The sequence below is a fragment of the Bos indicus genome, chromosome 12, assembly GCF_029378745.1.
Source record: "Bos indicus isolate NIAB-ARS_2022 breed Sahiwal x Tharparkar chromosome 12, NIAB-ARS_B.indTharparkar_mat_pri_1.0, whole genome shotgun sequence".
In the NCBI taxonomy this organism is placed as follows: domain Eukaryota; kingdom Metazoa; phylum Chordata; class Mammalia; order Artiodactyla; family Bovidae; genus Bos; species Bos indicus.
In genome coordinates this window covers 71,333,769-71,353,630 of record NC_091771.1, presented here as the reverse complement: position 1 = coordinate 71,353,630, position 19,862 = coordinate 71,333,769, and the positions used below count along the sequence as shown (strand labels likewise).

The 19,862-nt window shown below is 39.6% G+C and overlaps 1 protein-coding gene across 4 annotated transcripts in view; it reads right to left on the bottom strand.

The window, feature by feature from the left end:
* LOC139186118 (ATP-binding cassette sub-family C member 4-like) overlaps positions 1-19,862 on the bottom strand; it is a 126,017-nt gene that overhangs the window by 5,753 nt on the left and 100,402 nt on the right. For 2 of the 4 annotated variants that reach the window (XM_070799896.1, XM_070799895.1), the window contains 3 exons: positions 14,477-14,649; positions 13,939-14,046; positions 4,594-4,728 (listed from right to left, as the gene is read on the bottom strand). In XM_070799896.1, the coding sequence (XP_070655997.1) occupies positions 13,986-14,046; positions 14,477-14,649 (234 nt within the window). In that variant the 3' untranslated portion in view covers positions 4,594-4,728; positions 13,939-13,985. Of the gene's footprint in view, positions 1-4,593; positions 4,729-13,938; positions 14,047-14,476; positions 14,650-17,414; positions 17,606-19,862 lie in introns of those variants that run through there. The other 2 variants (XM_070799898.1, XM_070799897.1) reach the window with 2 other exon arrangements.

Genomic DNA, 19,862 nt, shown 5'->3' with positions numbered 1-19,862 from the left:
CTGAAAGCATCTGCTCTCTCATCTGATCCTCGTAAAGGAACTGTGAAGCCAGCAGGGCTGTAATCCCTGCTCTACACCCAGGTGAGGACCTGAGGCTCAGGGACCTTGGGGACACAAGACCACGTGGATGCTAAGTGCCTCCTCCACCTATTCAAACTGGTCCAGGCTCCTAGAGCTAGCATATTAGGATTTTATAACTTCTGGTTGTATTAGGTGATTTCATTAACAGACAACATGACAGCTCTGTTACACACTGGGAGCAAAGAAACTTCAGAAAGCCTCAACCAGGTCTACTTCATCACAGAACAGAACGAATGGAAGGCATTTATCCTCTATTACAGGCTGAACTGTCCTGTCCAGTTTTACATGTTGAAGTCCTAAATCCCCCAGTACCTCAGAATATGACTATTTGGAAACAGGGTCTTTAAAGAGACAATAAAGTTAACATGAAGTCATACAGGTGGGTCCTAATCTAATAGACTGGGGTTCTTATAAGAATAGATCAGGACACAGACACACAGAGAGGGAAGACCATGTGAGGACAAAGAGAGAAGACAGCATCTCCAAGCCAAAGAGAGCATCCTCAGAGGAAACCAACCCTGCCGACACCTTGACCTGAGACTTGCAGCCTCCAGGGATGTGAGGAAACAAGTTTCTGTTGAGTCACCTACTCTGTGGTACTTTGCTTGGCAGTCCTAGCAAACTAATGTACCCTTCAGCTTTATGTATCTAAAAGGTACTTTCTCTGCTATTTCATGGACCATCTAAATGGGTTAATCAAACAGTGATCAGCTCACCTGAACTGTGTATTTGGACTCTGTGGGAGAGGGAGAGGGTGGGAAGATTTGGGAGAATGGCACTGAAACATGTAAAATATCATGTATGAAACGAGATGCCAGTCCAAGTTCAATGCACGATACTGGATGCTTGGGGCTAGTGCACTGGGACGACCCAGAGGGATGGTATGGGGAGGGAGGAGGGAGGAGGGTTCAGGATGGGGAGCACATGTATACCTGTGATGGATTAATTTTGATATTTTGCAAAACTAATACAATTATGTAAAGTTTAAAAATAAAATAAAATTAAAAAAAAAATGTGACTTGGAAGCACCTTTCCCCAGATGTTGGATTTTCTTTTAAGATGAATGAATTCTGCTCTATTAGAGTGAAAACCTTGTTGACTTAGGCTAATGTTCCCAGTGTTACAGCTCTCAACAATGCATTGGTATCTGATGCTTGCACATTCAAAAAACTGATAATCTGACAGCTCACCTAAGAAGATGCAGAGCATGCATAAATAATGCCAAGAAGATATTCAACTGGATGAGAATCAAGAAATGTATTTCTTTCCTTAGAGGTGACCTGACCCAGAGGCAGGACGAGAATCCAAGACTGAGGTTCTGCCACTCTGAACTTGGGTAATGGCCCCACCGTGGCAACCATGTGAAAGGAGCAGTGTTCTCAGACTCAACGCAGAACACAGTACCTAGGGCAGCACTCAGCCTCCCCCAGCAATTGCCCCTCTGTGCTCCCTGAACCAGCTCTGTGACCTTAGGTGAGCCTGGACCCACTTTCCTCATCCATGACATGGGATAAAAATGGACCATCATGAGATTAAGTGAAATCACACATGTGAGAACAATATAAAATGAATTATAAAGAACTACACAAATGTAACTTATCATTAGTATTGTTAGAGTAGGTGCAGGGTTATTAGGCCAGGAATCACAAGATTTCTAATTGCATGACTTAAGTCTGCTTCCATGTGTATGTTACACTTGATTTAAGACATTCACTGAAAGAACCGATTTCTAATTCTGAGTCTGCTGCAAATTAACTAAACATCAGTTTCATACATAGGGCCACGTTCCTTCTAAGGGCCTTAGTTTCCTCACCTGTAAAATGAAGGTGTTGAATCCTATTACCTTATATGATCTGGACTAATCTAAAATTCTGTGATCTATTTCTCATTACTCAATGTCTAGATAAAATATAATGATAGCATAGGCTTTAAATGAAGACTGTGGCACATAGGTGGGTACATGTCTTTTTGATATGAAATACCTGAGGTCAAAAGAGCAAAAGGGTTTTTGGAGATTCCTGGGTCTCTAGGCATCTCTGGGTCTCTAGGAATCTCTAGGTCTTAGGAGGAAAAGGTCTGACTGGGAGATATTCTAGTAGATGAAAGCACTCTGTGAATTTCAGGCATAAAAATCACAGAGTTCTTTGTTCAACTTCTCAAGATTTGCACAAAATATAGTACTTATAAAAAAAGTTCAGAACACAGACTTCCTTATTTCTAAACCTGCGTATGAACTCCAACTCCACCAGCTCTTCAGCCTGCTCTGTGACCCAGGCAATTTCCTAACCTATGAGCAGTAGAAGGTCTTGCTCTGCATTTCCTCTATTTCTAAGGAGGACTGAGAAGAGACAGTAACAGAGGGAACTTAGACCACATTTTAGATAAATCTTTCATATAGAAGTACTTAAGATACTGGGACATGTTTTCTTTAAGATGTATTTTAAATACTACACTAGTAATTATTCTACTCACAAGTGAAAATCTGGGAAATGCAAAAAAGCATGAAGAAGGGAAAATACACAGTTAATTTAATACCCAGAAATAAATTTTTGATGGGTAAGCCTCATAGCATGTGAAAGGTTGTTGTTGTTGAATCATGCGAATACACCAGATTCTTGGCCCCCGGAGGAGAAGAATTCAATCCGGGGCCAGAGACGAGGCTTGATCGCTCAGAGCTTTTGTGTAATAAAGTTTTATTAAAGTATAAAGGAGATAGAGAAAGCTTCTGACATAGGCATCAGAAGGGGGCAGAAAGAGTACCCCCCTGCTAGTCTTTAGCTGGATGTTATATAGTCACTAGCAGTCTGTTAATGAAAGAAAGGAATGTCTTAAAATTCAGAATGGCACCAGGCCCCTCACCCATAAGATGCATTTTGGGATAATCTTGGCACCAAATGGTTTATCCTGGGCCATAAAATGATTAACTTGAATCTTGAAGAAGGGCAGACCACCATACAAATAGTTTCATTTACATAGATTAGGGGAACAATATCCATACTGGTTTGTCAAGTAGGTTCTGGGCCAAGAGGCGAACCGACTTGGAGACAGAGTTTGGGGTAAAGGCATAGTACATTAGCATAGCTTAAGACAAACATTTCCATAAGAAAAAGGCATTGGTTATCTCTAGACTCGAGAATAGCTAACTTCAGGCGAAGCAGGGTGTCATTATGGCAACACAATATTTTAAGAGAAACCTCCCTTTAAATTTGTATAGAGAAGGAAAAAATATTGCTAGTTTGTTTCCTCCTGTTGCTTAAGAGAGATAAAAATGTCTGACACTTGCAGGCTATTTCCTCTATTTGGAGACCCCTGGCCTTCCTGCCTGTTACCCTCTCACATGCAGCTGGAAGCCTCATCCCACCATGAACCACAAATGTCAAGGGGTAAGACACCAAACCTTTCTTTCCTCCTTCTATCTTCTAATCAACCTACTCCCACCTTGTTCCAGAAAGAATTACAGGCAGCTGTATGACAATGGCTAAGTCTCTTAAACCAGACCTCAGTTACCATCTCACCTTTTTTAGGAAAGTGTCACGTGACCTGAATGTTACCCATTGAGAAACTTCCTCAAACCATGTACAGTGCATTACACACCCCATCTCAGAGAAAGTGCTTTGTAAACCTTCAAGCACCATTCTGACTATAGAGTTAAGGTACTGTGGGTTCTTGATTTGTCCTGATGACAATTTCACCTTCTAGGAGGTAGAGGAAGCATAGAGGGGCAACTGGACCTAACTCTCAGTTCAGTTCAGTTCAGTTCAATTCAGTTGCTCAGTCGTGTCTGACAGCACACCAGGCCTCCCTGTCCATCACCTACTCCTGGAGTTCACTCAAACTCATGTCCATTGAGTCGGTGATGCCATCCAGCCATCTCATCCTCTGTCGTCCCCTTCTCCTCCTGCCCCCAATCCCTCCCAGTATCAGGGTCTTTTCCAATGAGCCAACTCTTCGCATTAGGTGGCCAAAGTATTGGGCCTAATTCTAAACAACAGTAATTAGGGATAAAGTGATAATATCAGGTAGACATTTTCCTTACAGATTAGAAAACAGAAAAAACCCACACCTTTCCCTGGTAAATCTTGCTAAAGCCAAAATATTCTAAACTGTTTTCCCTTAAACTCTCAAATTTCCTGGATATTTCTTGATAGCACTTTTAGTACAAATGTGCTGAGCACCAATCAGAATGAATGTGAAGGGTTTACAAAATGAGTTTTCTGTGCTCTATGAGATTCTGAACCCAGAGTCCAAACTTTGGAAAGTCCAATCTGACATCTCTCAGGCGCATTTGTGCACACACTGAGGAGCACACATATCCACCCCACCCCCAAATCTGCTGCAGAATCCCGGCAGATCTGCCTTCAACCTGCAATGTGTTGTTAAGACCCAGCCATGAGACTTCCTCTGTGGAGGCTTATAAGGGCACAGAGTGCTTGTTATCAGTCACCCAGTGGAGATTGTGAAGATTGAACCCTGGAGACAAACTTTAATTACAACTCCCTGCAGCGAGCTCACCTATTTTGCCCTTTCAGTGAGGGCAGTGACCTCAGCCTCACCCAGTTGTCGCGCCATCTTGTAAAATAGGCTGTTTTTATTCTGCAGCAAATTACGTGGCTCTCCAGCTTCTCTATATATCCATGAATCCAAAACCTGTTAACATCAGAAAGAAACCCATTAGCACACAATATCTCTCAGTACCATATTATAGCCCAGACAATATTTCAAAAAGGGGCAAGACAGGGAGAACAGACAGACTCGGTGTGGGTGTTAGGACTGGGTGGTGTTTAAATGATCTGATTACTGTTTTACTGGGCAGACAAAGGCCTCGCCTGACCTTTTAATATTACAATGTTATCGGAAAGGAAGAAAATGAGTTTTACACTAGGATTACTGGCACTCTGTAGCATCTTATATTCTGCCCAGGGTATTTGGGGTTGTTATCATTAGTTAGTGCTTTTAGCTCTCAGGCTCTGAGCTTTGTGGCAATTTATACAGATACACAGAGTTGGGAAATATCTTGATTGGAGAAAATGAAACTGCATTTATCTAAAAAGTAGGGTGATGACCTACAAACCAGCAGGCAGAGCCCTGACCACAAATTAAATGTCAAGTTGATTTGAGAATCTGAGCAGTATTTAGGGAAAAAAGAAAACACGTTCAGAATTTCTTTCAGGTCCTGGATTATGTCAGCTGCTAAGAAGAACAGAATCCCTTGTCTGAGAGGTTGAGATGCTTCTAGAAGTTGGCTGTGGTTGTGGTTTATTCTTCTGAGAGTGGAAGGCTGGCAAAAAGAGCTGGTACAGAAGCAGCTTTTACAGAATTGCTCTGCACAGAAAAATTCTCTAGAAATCCAGTTTTGTCTTTGGTAAGACTAAAGAAGCAAGTAAGAAATAGAGCTCTGAATTCCAGTGATCTCAGCCTGCAAAGAACATGGGGCAGCCCAGTCTAACTGCCTAGGATCTGAATCTGTAGGATCTGAATCTGTTTTCACAAATTATTAATATCTTTTTTACTTTGTTTCTCCCTCTTAAACTACCTGCCTTTCACCCCTTTTATTGCTCATTAATAAGTCTGCTAAATGGAAATTGAAAAGGAGAGGAAGGGGCTCTTACCTCTGCCTTTCCACTTATTAGTGACTTTGGTTAATGGTTCTGGAGAGAAAAAAGTGTCTGAAATAAATGGCCCAAATGACATAATTATAAAAACAGTCCTGATGCTAAGAAGTACTCAAGTCTTCATTTAGGTCATGTTTAGAGTACATGTATCTTAAGAGAATATGCTGGATGGGCTTCCTGGTGGCTCAGTGGTAAAAGAATCTGCATGACAATGCAGGAATCATGTGTTCAATCCCTTGTCCTGGAAGATCCCACAGGGTGCAGAGCAACTAAATCTGTGGGCTACAACTATACAGCATGTGCTCTAAAGTCTGGGAGCCACAACTCCTGAGCCCATGTGTCACAACTACTGAAACCCACGTGCCTAGAGCCTGTGCTCTGCACCAAGAGAAGCCACCACAATAAGAGGTCTTAACACTGTTCAAAAAGAGCTCCACTCACTGCAACTAGAGAAAAGCTTGTGCAGCAAGGAAGATCCAGCACAGCTTAAAATAAATAAATTTAAAAAATTAACTTTTTAAAAAAGAAGAGAATATTCTGGAACTCTAAACGAGATACAGGTTGTTTTTCCACATCTAGGTATTTCAATTAATTTCATCCTTTGTATTTAATTGGAGACATTTATTAAGTCTCATGAAGGCCATTTTCCTGTTAATCATTTGTTTACTATTGTGGATCATTGCTAAGGGCAGCGTTCTCAAATAAGTACAACAATAATTTAAACTGTTTTATCCACATAATAATTTAAATGTTCTGTAACTTGGCATACCAATTTAGATGCCCCAAATGTGCAATTTTACTTAAGCATAGCATAATAGAACATAACTGTTTTCCCCATGTTGAATAAGAAAAACTGCAGTTTTAAAACATTGGTCTCCATACATCTATGGTCAATTAATCTATGAAAGAGTAGACAAGAATGGAGAAAAATACAGTTTCTTTGGTTAACAGTACTGGGAAAGCTGGACACCTGAAAATGAATGAAATTAGAACACTCACTCACGCCATACACAAAAATAAAGTCAAAATTGTTTAAAGACCTATTTTAAGACTGAGCACTATAAAACTAAAGGAAAGCACAGACAAAAGACTCTTTGACTACACTGCAGCAAATATTTTCTTAGTTCACTCTCCCAAAGCAAAAGAAATAACAGCAAAAACAGATGGGACCCAATCAAACTTAAAAGCCGAGGCTCACGTCAGAGGCTATAAGAGCTGAGATGGGACACAGACTAAGAAAAGGCCAGAAATAGAAATTTATCAACTTAGCCTTTATATTTACTGGTTTGATCAAAGAGTCTAGATATTTCAGAACAAATAAACACAAAGCAAATCCAAATTCTCTTTCTGTACAGAAAAATAGGTATAATTTTGAATTTTTAACATCTTTTATAAGAAAAGGTTCCTATAATTTTCCTCTGTTCCCTCTCTTCCTGTAACCCAAGTTAAACTATAAACTAAATCATACATTCAAGTTGCTACAACAACAATCCCTGAACCCCAGGACCTCTCCTGGAACCCCAAACTTGAATGGCTTATCAAGTTCTAACATTATGTTGTATGAGTCAGTCAGTTACATAAGCTCAATGAAGATGTGTTCATCAAGCTGTTTGTGTGCAGATATTCCCAGTAGCTGTCCTAGACATAAAAATGAAATGGACCCACTGTAAGATAATTTCATCCATTTTCACTGGCAGGATGTTATCAGTGATGTAGTTGAGTACATGGAAAGGTGGAGGACAGGAGAGGGTGGAGGAAAAGCCTGATAAGAAAGATGCTGGGAAATGATGACAACAATAGAGATAGATCCCACTTAGCAATATGGAGAGTTGTGAGGGGAAAGACCTGAGAGTCAGACCTCTGTCTTTGGCCACCAGGTGATGACACAGGACAGTTGTCCAACCCTGGAAGGTGGATTCCTCATTGTTAAAATGATGCCTGTAGTTTTCTCAGTGACTGGACAATGTGGTAAGTATTAACTCAAAATCATTTCTTAGGTCTTGAAATAATAAATAATTCTCTCACCAGGGGAAAAATGAATGCTGGGTCATAGTCACCTCCACAGCTGCTCTCTCAAAACTGTTGCTTTTGCACATAAGTGACCCCTTCATAAAGTATTTCTCCTCCCTGACTATGCTTTCTACCTCAGTGTTAGTTATCTCTCCTCTGAAAACTTGAATGAAATCTCTTGGCATGTTTTTGAGGGAGTTTTTCTCTTCTCAAATGTTCTAATTGCAGCCATGCAGGTTTATGAAAGAAAAGTTTCATGAAGGTGAAAAACAGAATTTAAGTAAAACTGTAGTTAGGTATGAGCTGTTTTGGGCTTTTCAGGTGGGGATGTTAAAACAGTTTTGGTTTTCTCTTCTGTGAGAAAATTCTAATAAGAGGTTTGTGTTGAGGAAGAAACGTAAAAAAATACAGAACCATAAATTGACTACAAACAGAAGAGGTGGGATATGAGTTTCTTAGTTCTGCTTTTGGTTCTTCATCATTCATTGCCAAAGAATACTTTAACTAGAGACAGTGAAAATGTTGACCACAGACAACAATACTGTTAGAGCAAGTGCAGATTGTCACACGCTTCCTTTGCTCACGTTACCAGGGAGATTCTGGGTGATATGAAGACTGCAGTGAGCAGAGACTGGAGGGAAGGGCTGTGCTGTTGGCTGCAGAGAAAGCAGGTCATGAGCACCCAGCTAATCCTGAAAACTACAGGAAGAACCCTCTAGTGTAGAGAGAGAGGTGAGTCAGGATAAAGAGCATTTCTAATTTGTCTGTCTTGCTCCACTGTTTTGTGGCAACAGAGAAAGTAAGGAAGATTATATTACTATCACTATGACTCCATCATGTTTAATAAATATTGAGAAAACTTCTTTGTGAAATAGAATTCCAAGCCTGACACATTAATGGTGCTTAATGACTCATTGGAAAAGACTCAGATGCTGGGAGGGATAGGGGGCAGGAGGAGAAGGGGACGACAGAGGATGAGATGGCTGGATGGCATCACCGACTCCATGGACGTGAGTCTGAGTGAACTCCGGGAGTTGGTGATGGACAGGGAGGCCTGGTGTGCTGCGATTCATGGGGTTGCAAAGAGTCGGACACGACTGAGCTATTGAACTGAATGAACCAAATCACAGTAAATCCCTTTGGAAAGTCAACAAATAAACAAAGCTATTAATTAGGTCACATTTATTTCCCAACATGTCCTTTCTCTGATTTACTTACAGTGAACAAAACTATATCCATCTAGATATGTCCATCTAGAAATCAATTTCAAAATTTTTGATAAAAGTGACAATTGGGAAAATATATAAATGTCTAAGTTTGAGATTATTATACTCTATCTCTATGATGAAATTTTAGGCAGCTATTAAGAACCAAGCTATGGAAAATTAATAAATGACTTGGGGAATTTTAAGAACAAATAAAAATTCTGCTAATAAAATAATTTGTTTTGCATAAAAATTTATTAAACTGGCTCTAGTGATACCCAAATAATATTATAGTATTAAACAACTGTTTCTTTTTGGTAGTGAGTATTTTGTAATCTTCCCTTTATGAGATTTTCTTTTATTTCCCTATTCTACTTTGCACATTCATTGCCTTTTTATAACAAAAATATATTATTATGGATTAAATTCAATTAGAAAATAAAATTTAAAAAATCCATCTATCTTTGTGCAGAAGTATTCACTTGGGCAACAAAATGTAATTATTACACCTTCAGTTTAGTTCAGTTGCTCAGTCGTGTCTGACTCTTTGTGACCCCATGGACTGCAGCACACCAGGCCTCCCTGTCCATCACCAACTCTGGAATTTACTCAAACTCATGTCCTGTGAGTCGGTGATGCCATCCATCCATCTCATCCTCTGTCATCCCCTTCTCTTCCTGCCTTCAATCTTTCCCAACATCAGGGTCTTTTCAAATAAGTCAGTTCTTCACATCAGGAGGCCAATGTATTGGAGGTTCAGCTTCAACATCAGTCCTTCCAGTGAATATTCAGGACTAATCTCCTTTAGGATGGATTGGTTGGATCTCTTTGCTGTTCAAGGGACTCTCAAGAGTCTTTTCCAGCACCATAGTTCAAAAGCATCAATTATTTGGTGCTCAGCTTTCTTTATAGTTCAGCTCTCACATCCATACATGCCTACTGGAAAAACCATAGTCTTGACTAGATGGAACTTTGTTGGCAAAGTAATGTCTCTGCTTTTTAATAAGCTATCTAGGTTGGTCACAACTTTTCTTCTAAGGAGCAAGCATTTTTTATTTCATGGCTGCAGTCACCATCTGCAGTGATTTTGGAGCCCGCAAAAATAAAGTCTGTCACTGTTTCGACTGTTTCCCATCTATTTGCCATGAAGTGATGGGACCAGATGCAATGATCTTAGTTTTCTGAATCCTGAGTTACACTTTAAGCAATGGGACTTTATGGTGACAACCCTGTCGGTTATGCCCTTCGTCAGCATCTGTCACTTCCCCAGCTACTCCTTGAGGCCAGTCACCCGCCCTCTGGAGCATCAGTCTTTGCAACAGATTCATTCATCTTTATGTCCATGTTAAAGCTTCCAGAACAGACAATCACCTGTTTTCCCAAAAGGAATGAGGACAGTCATCCCTCAGTGTGGGTACAGTTCCAGAACACTGGAATGAAGTGAACATGGCAGTAAAGGAGTCATATGGATGTTCTGGTTTCCCAGAGCACACAGAAGTTATGTTTAACTACACTAGCCTACCAAGGGTGTAATAGCATTATGTCTGAAAAAACAATGTACAGACTTTAACCTAAAAGCAATGCATTGCTAAAAAAACTAACCAATAGAGGAGACTGCAGCAAGTCAGAGCAGTAACACTGATGTTACAGATCACCAGAGCAACAACAACGATTGTGAAAAAGTTTGACATATAGGGAGAATTACCAAAAGGTGAGAGAGAGACATGGAATGATCAAATACCGTTTCAAAAATGGTGCCCATAGATTTGTTGACACAGGGTTCTGATAAGCTCTCAATTTGTAAAAAGGCAGTATCTGGGAAGTGCAATAAAACATGGTATGTCTATTTCTAAAACAATAAATACAAATAAGGTTCAAATTGGGAAACAAATACATCAAGGTTGTATATTATCATTCTGCTTATTTAATGTATTTGCATCATGTGAAAAGACAGGCTGGATGAAGCTCAAGCTAGAAACAAGATTGCCAGGAGAAATATCAATAACCTCAGATATGTGGATGTGACTGGTGATAGATGCAAGGTCTGATGCTGTAAAGAGCAATATTGCATAGGAACCTCGAACGTCAGGTCCATGAACCAAGGCAAATTGGAAGTGGTCAAACAAGAGATGGCAAGAGTGAATGTTGACATTCTAGAAATCAGCGAACTCAAATGGAATGGAAAGGGTGAATTTAACTCAGATGATCATTATATCTACTACTGCAGGCAGGAATCCCTCAAAAGAAATGGAGTAGCCATCATGGTCAACAAAAGAGTCCAAAATGCAGTACTTGGATGCAATCTCAAAGATGACAGAATGATCTCTGTTCGTTTCCAAGGCAAACCATTCAAAATCACAGTAATCCAAGTCTATGCCCCAACCAGTAACACTGAAGAAGCTGAAGTTGAATGGTTCTATGAAGACCTACAAGACCTTTTAGAACTAACACCCCCCCCCCAAAAAAAAGATGTCCTTTTCATTATAGGGGACTGGAATGCAAAAGTAGGAAGTCAAGAAACATCTGGAGTAACAGGCAAATTTGGCCTTGGAATACGGAATGAAGCAGGGCAAAGACTAATACAGTTTTGCCAATAAAATGCACTGGTCATAACAAACACCCTCTTCCAACAACACAAGAGAAAACTCTATACATGGACATCACCAGATGGTCAACACTGAAATCAGATTGATTATATTCTTTGCAGCCAAAGATGGAGAAGCTCTATACAGTCAGCAAAAACAAGACCAGGAGCTGACTGTGGCTCACATCATGAACTCCTTATTGCCAAATTCAGACTTAAATTGAAGAAAGTAGGGAAAACCACTAGACCATTCAAGTATGACTTAAATCAAATGCCTTATGATTATACAGTGGAAGTGAGAAATAGATTTAAGGACCTAGATCTGATAGATAGAGTACCTGATGAACTATGGAATGAGGTTCATGACATTGTACAGGAGACAGGGATCAAGACCATCCCCAAGGAAAAGAAATGCAAAAAAGCAAAATGGCTGTCTGGGGAGGCCTTACAAATAGCTGTGAAAAGGAAGAGAAGTGAAAAGCAAAGGAGAAAAGGAAAGATATAAGCATCTGAATGCAGAGTTCCAAAGAATAGCAAGAAGAGATAAGAAAGCCTTCCTCAGCGATCAATGCAAAAAAATAGAGGCAAACAACAGAATGGGAAAGACTAGAGATCTCTTCAAGAAAATTAGAGATACCAAGGGAACATTTCATGCAAAGATGGGCTCGATAAAGGACAGAAATGGTGTGGACCTAAGAGAAGCAGAAGATATTAAGAAGAGGTGGCAAGAATACACAGAACTGTACAAAAAAGATCTTTATGACCCAGATAATCATGATGGTGTGATCACTGACCTAGAGCCAGACATCCTGGAATGTGAAGTCAAGTGGGTCTTAGAAAGCATCACTACGAGCAAAGCTAGTCGAGGTGATGGAATTCCAGTTGAGCTATTCCAAATCCTGAAAGATAATGCTGTGAAAGTGCTGCACTCAATATGCCGGCAAATTTGGAAAACTCAGCAGTGGCCACAGGACTGGAAAAGGTCAGTTTTCATTCCAATCTCAAAGAAAAGCAATGCCAAAGAATGCTCAAACTACTGCACAATTCCACTCATCTCACATGCTAGTAAAGTAATGCTCAAAATTCTCCAAGCCAGGCTTCAGCAGTATGTGAACCACGAACTTCCTGATGCTCAAGCTGGTTTTAGAAAAAGCAGAGGAACCAGAGATCAAATTGCCAACATCCGCTGGATCCTGGAAAAAGCAAGAGAGTTCCAGAAAAACATCTATTTCTGCTTTATTGACTATGCCAAAGCCTTTGACTGTGTGGATCACAATAAACTTTGGAGAATCCTGGAAGAGATGGGAATCCCAGACCGCCTGACATGCCTCTTGAGAAACCTGTATGCAGGTCAGGAAGCAATAGTTAGAACTGAACATGAAACAACAGACTGGTTCCAGATAGGAAAAGGAGTACATCAAGGCTGTATATTGTCACCCTGCTTATTTAACTTATATGCAGAGTACATCATGAGAAACGCTGGACTGGAAGAAACACAAGCTGGATTCAAGCTTGCTGGGAGAAATATCAATAACCTCAGATATGCAGATGACACCACCCTTATGGAAGAAAGTGAAGAGGAACTAAAAAGCCTCTTGATGAAAGTGAAAGTGGAGAGTGAAAGAGTTGGCTTAAAGCTCAACATTCAGAAAACTAAGATCATGGCATCTGGTCCCATCACTTCATGGGAAATAGATGGGGAAACAGTGGAAACAGTTTCAGACTTTATTTTTCTGGGCTCCAAAATCACTGCAGATGGTGACTGCAGCCATGAAATTAAAAGACACTTACTCCTTGGAAGGAAAGTTATGACCAACCTAGATAGCATATTCAAAAGCAGAGACATTACTTTGCCAACAAAGTTCCATCTAGTCAAAGCTGTATGGTTTTTCCAGTAGGTGTAAGATGTAAGAGTTGGACTATAAAGAAAGCTGAGTGCCAAAGAATTGATGCTTTCAAACTGTGGTGCTGGAGAAGATTCTTGAGAATCCCTTGGACTGAAAGAATATCAAACCAGTCAATCCTAAAGTAAATCAACCCTGAATATCCACTGGATGGATTAATGCTGAAGCTGAAGTTCCAATATTTTGGCCACCTGATGTGAAGAGCCGACTTATTGGAAAAGACCCTGATGTTGGGAAAGATTGAAGGCAGGAGGAGAAGGGGATGACAGAGGATGAAATGGCTGGATGGCATCACAGACTTAATGGACATGAGTTTGAAAAAACCGGGACACAGTGAAGAACAGGGAGGCCTGGTATGCTGCACTCCATGGGGTCACGAAGAATCAGACATGACCGAGCTACTAAACAACAACAATTTTCAGGAAAGCGAGGAGAAACTAAGAGAAAATTACATTACTGGGGGTTCCTATCAAGTTTTACAAGGAAAGATAGATTGAGAAATTGAACATAAATGAATACAACTAAAACGGTGAGGGTTTTACCGATATCCGTTGACAGTCAATGATGTTGCTCAATCTGTGTGTGATGGTCAGCACAGTGCACTGGGAAAATTTCTCATGAATTTTTTTTTTTGTATTAACTCATCAGTTCTAGAATCAAAGAAATTGATTTAGTTCAGTAAAGACAGGAAAAGCAGAATTAAGACTTAAAAATATCATGATACCTTTATGTTTTTTTTTTAATCAATACCTTAACATATAATCTTGTTCCTAAAAAACTAAGTATAAAAAGTCTATTTAAAAATTAACTGTTTTTCATAAAATGACGGAAAATAGTCTTCCCTTAAAATTGCTTAAAACTATGAGTTGGATTTAGGAATCTAGCTCTAAGGATGCCTCAAAACAACATTAACCCCTTATAACAAGTCTTAGTTTTTCCTTTGTTTTCTGGAATTAATATTACCAAGAGATACCATGGGGCCAAGAGAACACTTAGAAACATTTCTAAGAATCACTAAATGTTTTCCATTTGCCACATTTAGAAATCAGATTTAAGGTTTCCTGGGCCCCAGCTCCATACCTTGGATCCACGTTTGATGTGGCTTTGTCAATAATCAATATCTGATTTTTCTTGAGAATAGCCCTGGCAAGGCACACCAGTTGTCTCTGTCCAACACTGAAGTTCAATCCAGATTCTGCTAATTCAGTATTCATTTTACCAGGAAGATGTTCGATGGTGTCTTTAAGTTGCACCTGTGGATACAGAAAGAATGACATTTCCTAAACAAACTGCTACTGAAGCAGACAAACCTCTTACACATTAGAACTCTGATGTTGTCAGGACTTCTTTATTTATCATACATGTACAGCCAGGTGATAAGGAGAGCTCTTTCTAAAGAGCATTCACTGAGAAAGATGGTGGGGTCAAGTCAGGACAGAAAGATCTGTGTCCTTCATCCCTGCCACAGGACAGCCTCAAGAAACCAAACCTAGGGATTAGTTAAGGAAGCCTCTCAAAAAATGAAGCTATTTCTCCCAGTGTGGTTTAAACAGGAAAGTTAAAACAATCTTTATGTTTGAGTCAAGTTTCCCAAAGTTCATTTTGCATAGGAGTTGGTACACTAAGGAAAAACTTCAAAAATTTTTTACAATAATTCTTTTTCTCTGAAGATATAATCTTACCAGCACTTTACCATGTGATGAAGTTTAAAATACACAAATTCAAACAATGGCAAACTGCACCTTATACATCAGTAATACTGGAACCTGCTCTGGTGATGGTTCTTTCCCAAGTTTAATTCTATAAATAGTGGGCTAATCAAGTGCATTTTTTTAGTGTCATAAATGTCTTGCAGTGAGTGAATGAAAACTCATGAAAAACAAGACACAACATCTTATTTCCCCCAGAGTATGGATATAGATGATGTTTATATTAATCTATCTTCATAAAATTGTATTCATAAGATTAGAAAAAACAAACTTTAACTGCCAAAGATAATCTGAAAGTACATTTGGTGGTAGGGGTGGGTCAGTTCAACAAATATTTGCTTTGGAAAAATATAGAGCAAGAACCAAACTAAGGCTATACTTGAAGAACAAAGAAAACATACACTTCAAATTAAGAGACCAACAGATTGATGAGTGATGGCTGATAAGTTATCTGACACATTACAATGTCAGATAACAACATACCAAGGGTGAGTGAGCAGTTTTCATTTTTCAGGTATCCTAAGTGCTGAAGCATGTCTATAAATGTGAACCTGAATTGTGCTCCTGATGGAGTCCAATCCCATGAAAGGGGAATTCTGAATTAAGATTAAATATAGTATTGTTATGTAGCATTAACATGAAAAGTACACAAAATCTAAAGGGTAAGATTTGGATTGTGGTGCAAGTGGTTGGATTTGCTTAAGACTGACATCCTGACTCACACTTGCCTCTGACTTAGATGACATCTAATCATTAATTTCATTTTATACTTTTCTTCAAGTTTGTCCATATCTACTTCATGAAGAAAAAAGGTTGTGAGGGGAAATGTTTTTCAGAAAATTCTGTTTTTTGAGACTGGCTTCATTTATAAGTCAGGGATGGTTATGAGAATATATGAATATAAAAGCCGTCTGTAGTGTAATGACAAAATCAATTTATACTCAAGTATTAAGAAGGACAATAGAAGCAGAGACAATAATAAGTAGGAGTTACAACTAGAGAATCTGAAAACATATTAGATAATAGTATAATATTACTATGAAATTTATTGATTGAGATAACTGTGTTAGGGCATATAAAAGAATGTTCTTGTTCTTACAAGGTGTACATTTATGCATTTCAAGGTGAAATCCAACTTTTAATAAACATTTCTACAACTTACAAACAATTCAGCAAAATATAGATTATAGAAGAGATGGAGAAAACATGGGAAGACACTAACAGCTGATGAATCAGGTGAAGGTGTGTATGTGTTCATATTCCTTCCATACTATTCCTTTCATGTTCCTGTGACTTGAAAATTTAAAAACAAAAAATTGGAGGCTTAGGACTCCCTGGTGGTCCAGTGGTTAAGAACGCATATATATGGAATTTAGAAAGATGGTAACAATAACCCTGTATACGAGACAGCAAAAGAGACACTGATGTATAGAACAGTCTTTTGGACTCTGTGGGGGAGGGAGAGGGTGGGATGATTTGGGATAATGGCATTGAAACATGTAAAATATCATATATGAAACTAGTTGCCAGTCCAGGTTCGATGCACGATACTGGATGCTTGGGGCTGGTGCACTGGGACGACAAAGAGGGATGGTATGGGGAGGAAGGAGGGAGGAGGGTTCAGGATGGGGAACACGTGTATACCTGTGGTGGATTCATGTTGATATATGGCAAAACCAATACAATATTGTAAAGTTAAAAAATAAAATAAAATAAAAAAGACTCCACCTGCCAATGAAGAAGACATGGGTTTCTTCCCTGGTTCAGGAAGATCCCGCACATGGCATGAGGCAAGAAAACCCACGTGCCACAACTACTGAGCCCACACTCTAGAGCCCACAGGCTGCAACTCTTGAGCCTGCAGACCACAGTACTGAAGCCCGTGCGCTCCAGAGTCCACGTGCCACAACATGAGAAGCCATGTCAGTGAGAAGCCATGCACTGTAATGAAGAATAGCCCCTGTTTGCCACAACTAGAGAAAGCCTGCAAGCAGCAATGAGGAACCAGCACAGGAAAAAAAAAAGAAAGGAGGCTTGAAGCCAGAGAGCTTGGGCATAAGCCCTGCCTGACTCTGCCAACTGGGCAAGTTACTAAACTTACTCGACTAAATTCTAAGACTGTAATATCATAATTATAGAGATGGGTACTTCCTAACATTGATAGAGTATAAAATGAATCAGTACATGTAGAATTTATGACAGATCAATAGATATTGCCCAATATTAATAATGCTGTCAGCTAGCCTCTCTTCATGTTCTGCTCCATTTTCCTCCTTTGCCTGTATCAGCACTGAGAACTTGTTACATACGCACTGGCTTGTTTTTCATCTTCTCCAAGACAATTTAAGGTCCAAAGGGCAGAGACTTTGTCTTTTGATGATTGTGTTAGCCCCAGAATCTGCAACACTGCGAATCTGCAACACTAACAAGCTCTCAGGAGATATTTGTTGGCTGTATGAATGAAGACGTAAGTGGATCTCATCGTGTAGCATATCTGTTCCTATAAATTAGAAAATAAATCCACAAAGATAAATAATTTACATATAACACTACTTTCTCATTAAGTGTAAATGTAAAAGGAATATATTCTTATAACAATTATCTGGCTGCAAGATATCACAACATCATACTTTAAACAGTGGAAAGCACTGAAAAGGTTATGATTTAAGGAAAATGGAGTAAATAATACTATTCAAAACTAGACATCTCAGTACAGAATCCTTCAGACTGCTTTTGAGTTTTGGAAAATAATATAGCAAAATTCAAAAATAATACACTGAAATTGAAGGTACCCTATTTCTTCAACCATAAACATTTTCAATGTAACCTACTACATGTACTGAATCTACCAACCAGGCAACAACACCCCTCACAGGAGGTCAACACAGAAGTCAGATGGTTTCCATGTTTTGTGGAACCTTCTTACTTTTCAAAAAGAAAGGCTGGTATGGGCTGGAAGGAAATGCTGAAATGCAATCAACAGATGGGGAAGAACTTTTACTAGACCAGGACTGGCAGTAAAAAAAAAAGGGAGAGCCCGCTCACCTAACACAAGGCCCAGGAAATGGACATGTGACCTGTCTCCACCACAAGGACTGAACCACATGGTTCCTGATGCACAGGCTGCCGATGCCCAGATTTTTGTGTCTTGGTTTCCTATGTGATGAGACACACTTCTGTCCAAACAGAGATACTATCAATATTGAACATTTGACTGCCTGATTTCTTCCCCAGTTTTGACAGGACATCTGCTAATGCTGCTGCTAAGTCATTTCAGTCGTGTCCAACTCTGTGCGACCCCATAGACAGCAGCCCATCAGGCTGCCCCGTCCCTGGGATTCTCCAGGCAAGAAACACTGGAGTGGGTTGCCATTTCCTTCTCCAATGCACGAAAGTGAAAAGTGAAAGTGAAGTTGCTCAGTTGTGTCCGACTCTTAGTGAACCCACGGACAGACCATGTGCTTAATTTCACATCCCAGAATCTAAGGTGTTTTTTTGTTTTTTGTTTTTTTTTTTTAACAGAAGCAACACATTGGTGATTCATTTCAAGAGGTTTATCTACTATGCTCTTTTAACCTTTGAGTGATAAAGTACTTCATCTTCAGGTACATTTATATTATATGTGTAGTTCTGCTTCTGCTCTTTAGTGCCCCAATCAACACTAATTTCCTCTCTAAGGAGGAAGGAGGAGGAAATAGAACTAGAGGACTTTAAAAGAGGAAAATATAGTGATTCCCTCCTACTCACTCTCAGGCCACCTCTGTGAGTTTGGGTTCACATGTCCAGTTTGGCATAATTTATGCCAGGAGCCAGCACGGGAGTTCCTACCCATGACAAGGCCATGTGGGCAAGCCCTGACGGGCAAGGCGAGTCAGGGCTTGAGGACCCCCCTGGATCTGCCTGAGCATCTACCCCAAAACCAGAATCTGTCTGTTTTACTATTTTATGACTTTTTCCAACTCCTCTGACATTAACAGGGGGCTATCCCCTACCACCTTTCTTTGAAGATAATCAAGTTAGAGCTCTACTTAATTAGCCTCTTGGGCATAATAGGAGTGTTTTAATCCAAACCTCTCAGATGGCTCTCTAACTTGCCTGACAGGTTTATCCGGACTCCTACAGCTATAGCTATGCATACAATTGTTTACAGTCTCCCAACCTTGAGAGGCACAGGAAGCTTAAGACATTCAAATAGTATAGAGCCTCTCGGAGAGTTAAAAATTGTTAAAATAGAACTAGTAGAGATTTCATTGTTGAGACAATGCTTGCTGCCAAGTTTCCACATCTCCTGTATTGTATCTTTGGAAGTATATTAATTAATATAGTTGGTATATAGAAAAAATAAGTAATGGCCTTGGTGCTAACAACTTTGACCCTTAAGGTAATAAATTTTTTCCTTATTGTAAACCCACTGCATCTCTGCCCTATAGAAATGCAACTTTATCTAACACCTTCGGAGGATGGAGCCAAACTTTAAAATAATTACTCTTAGAGAAAATAAGTCTTATCAGAGTTATAAAATGTTAACAGGCTTTCTGGCCAGAAGATGATGTAAATCACATAAACCATTTGTATGCAATAAGTTTGCAGAAAAGAAAGCCTAGTCTCGATAAGGATCAAAGACTGCTGACTTTGCATGATTTTATTACCTTCTATGCACAACTGGAATCAAGCTTGCCAGGAGAAATATCAATAAGCTCAGATACGCAGATGACACCACCCTTATGGAAGAAAGTGAAGAGGAACTAAAAAGCCTC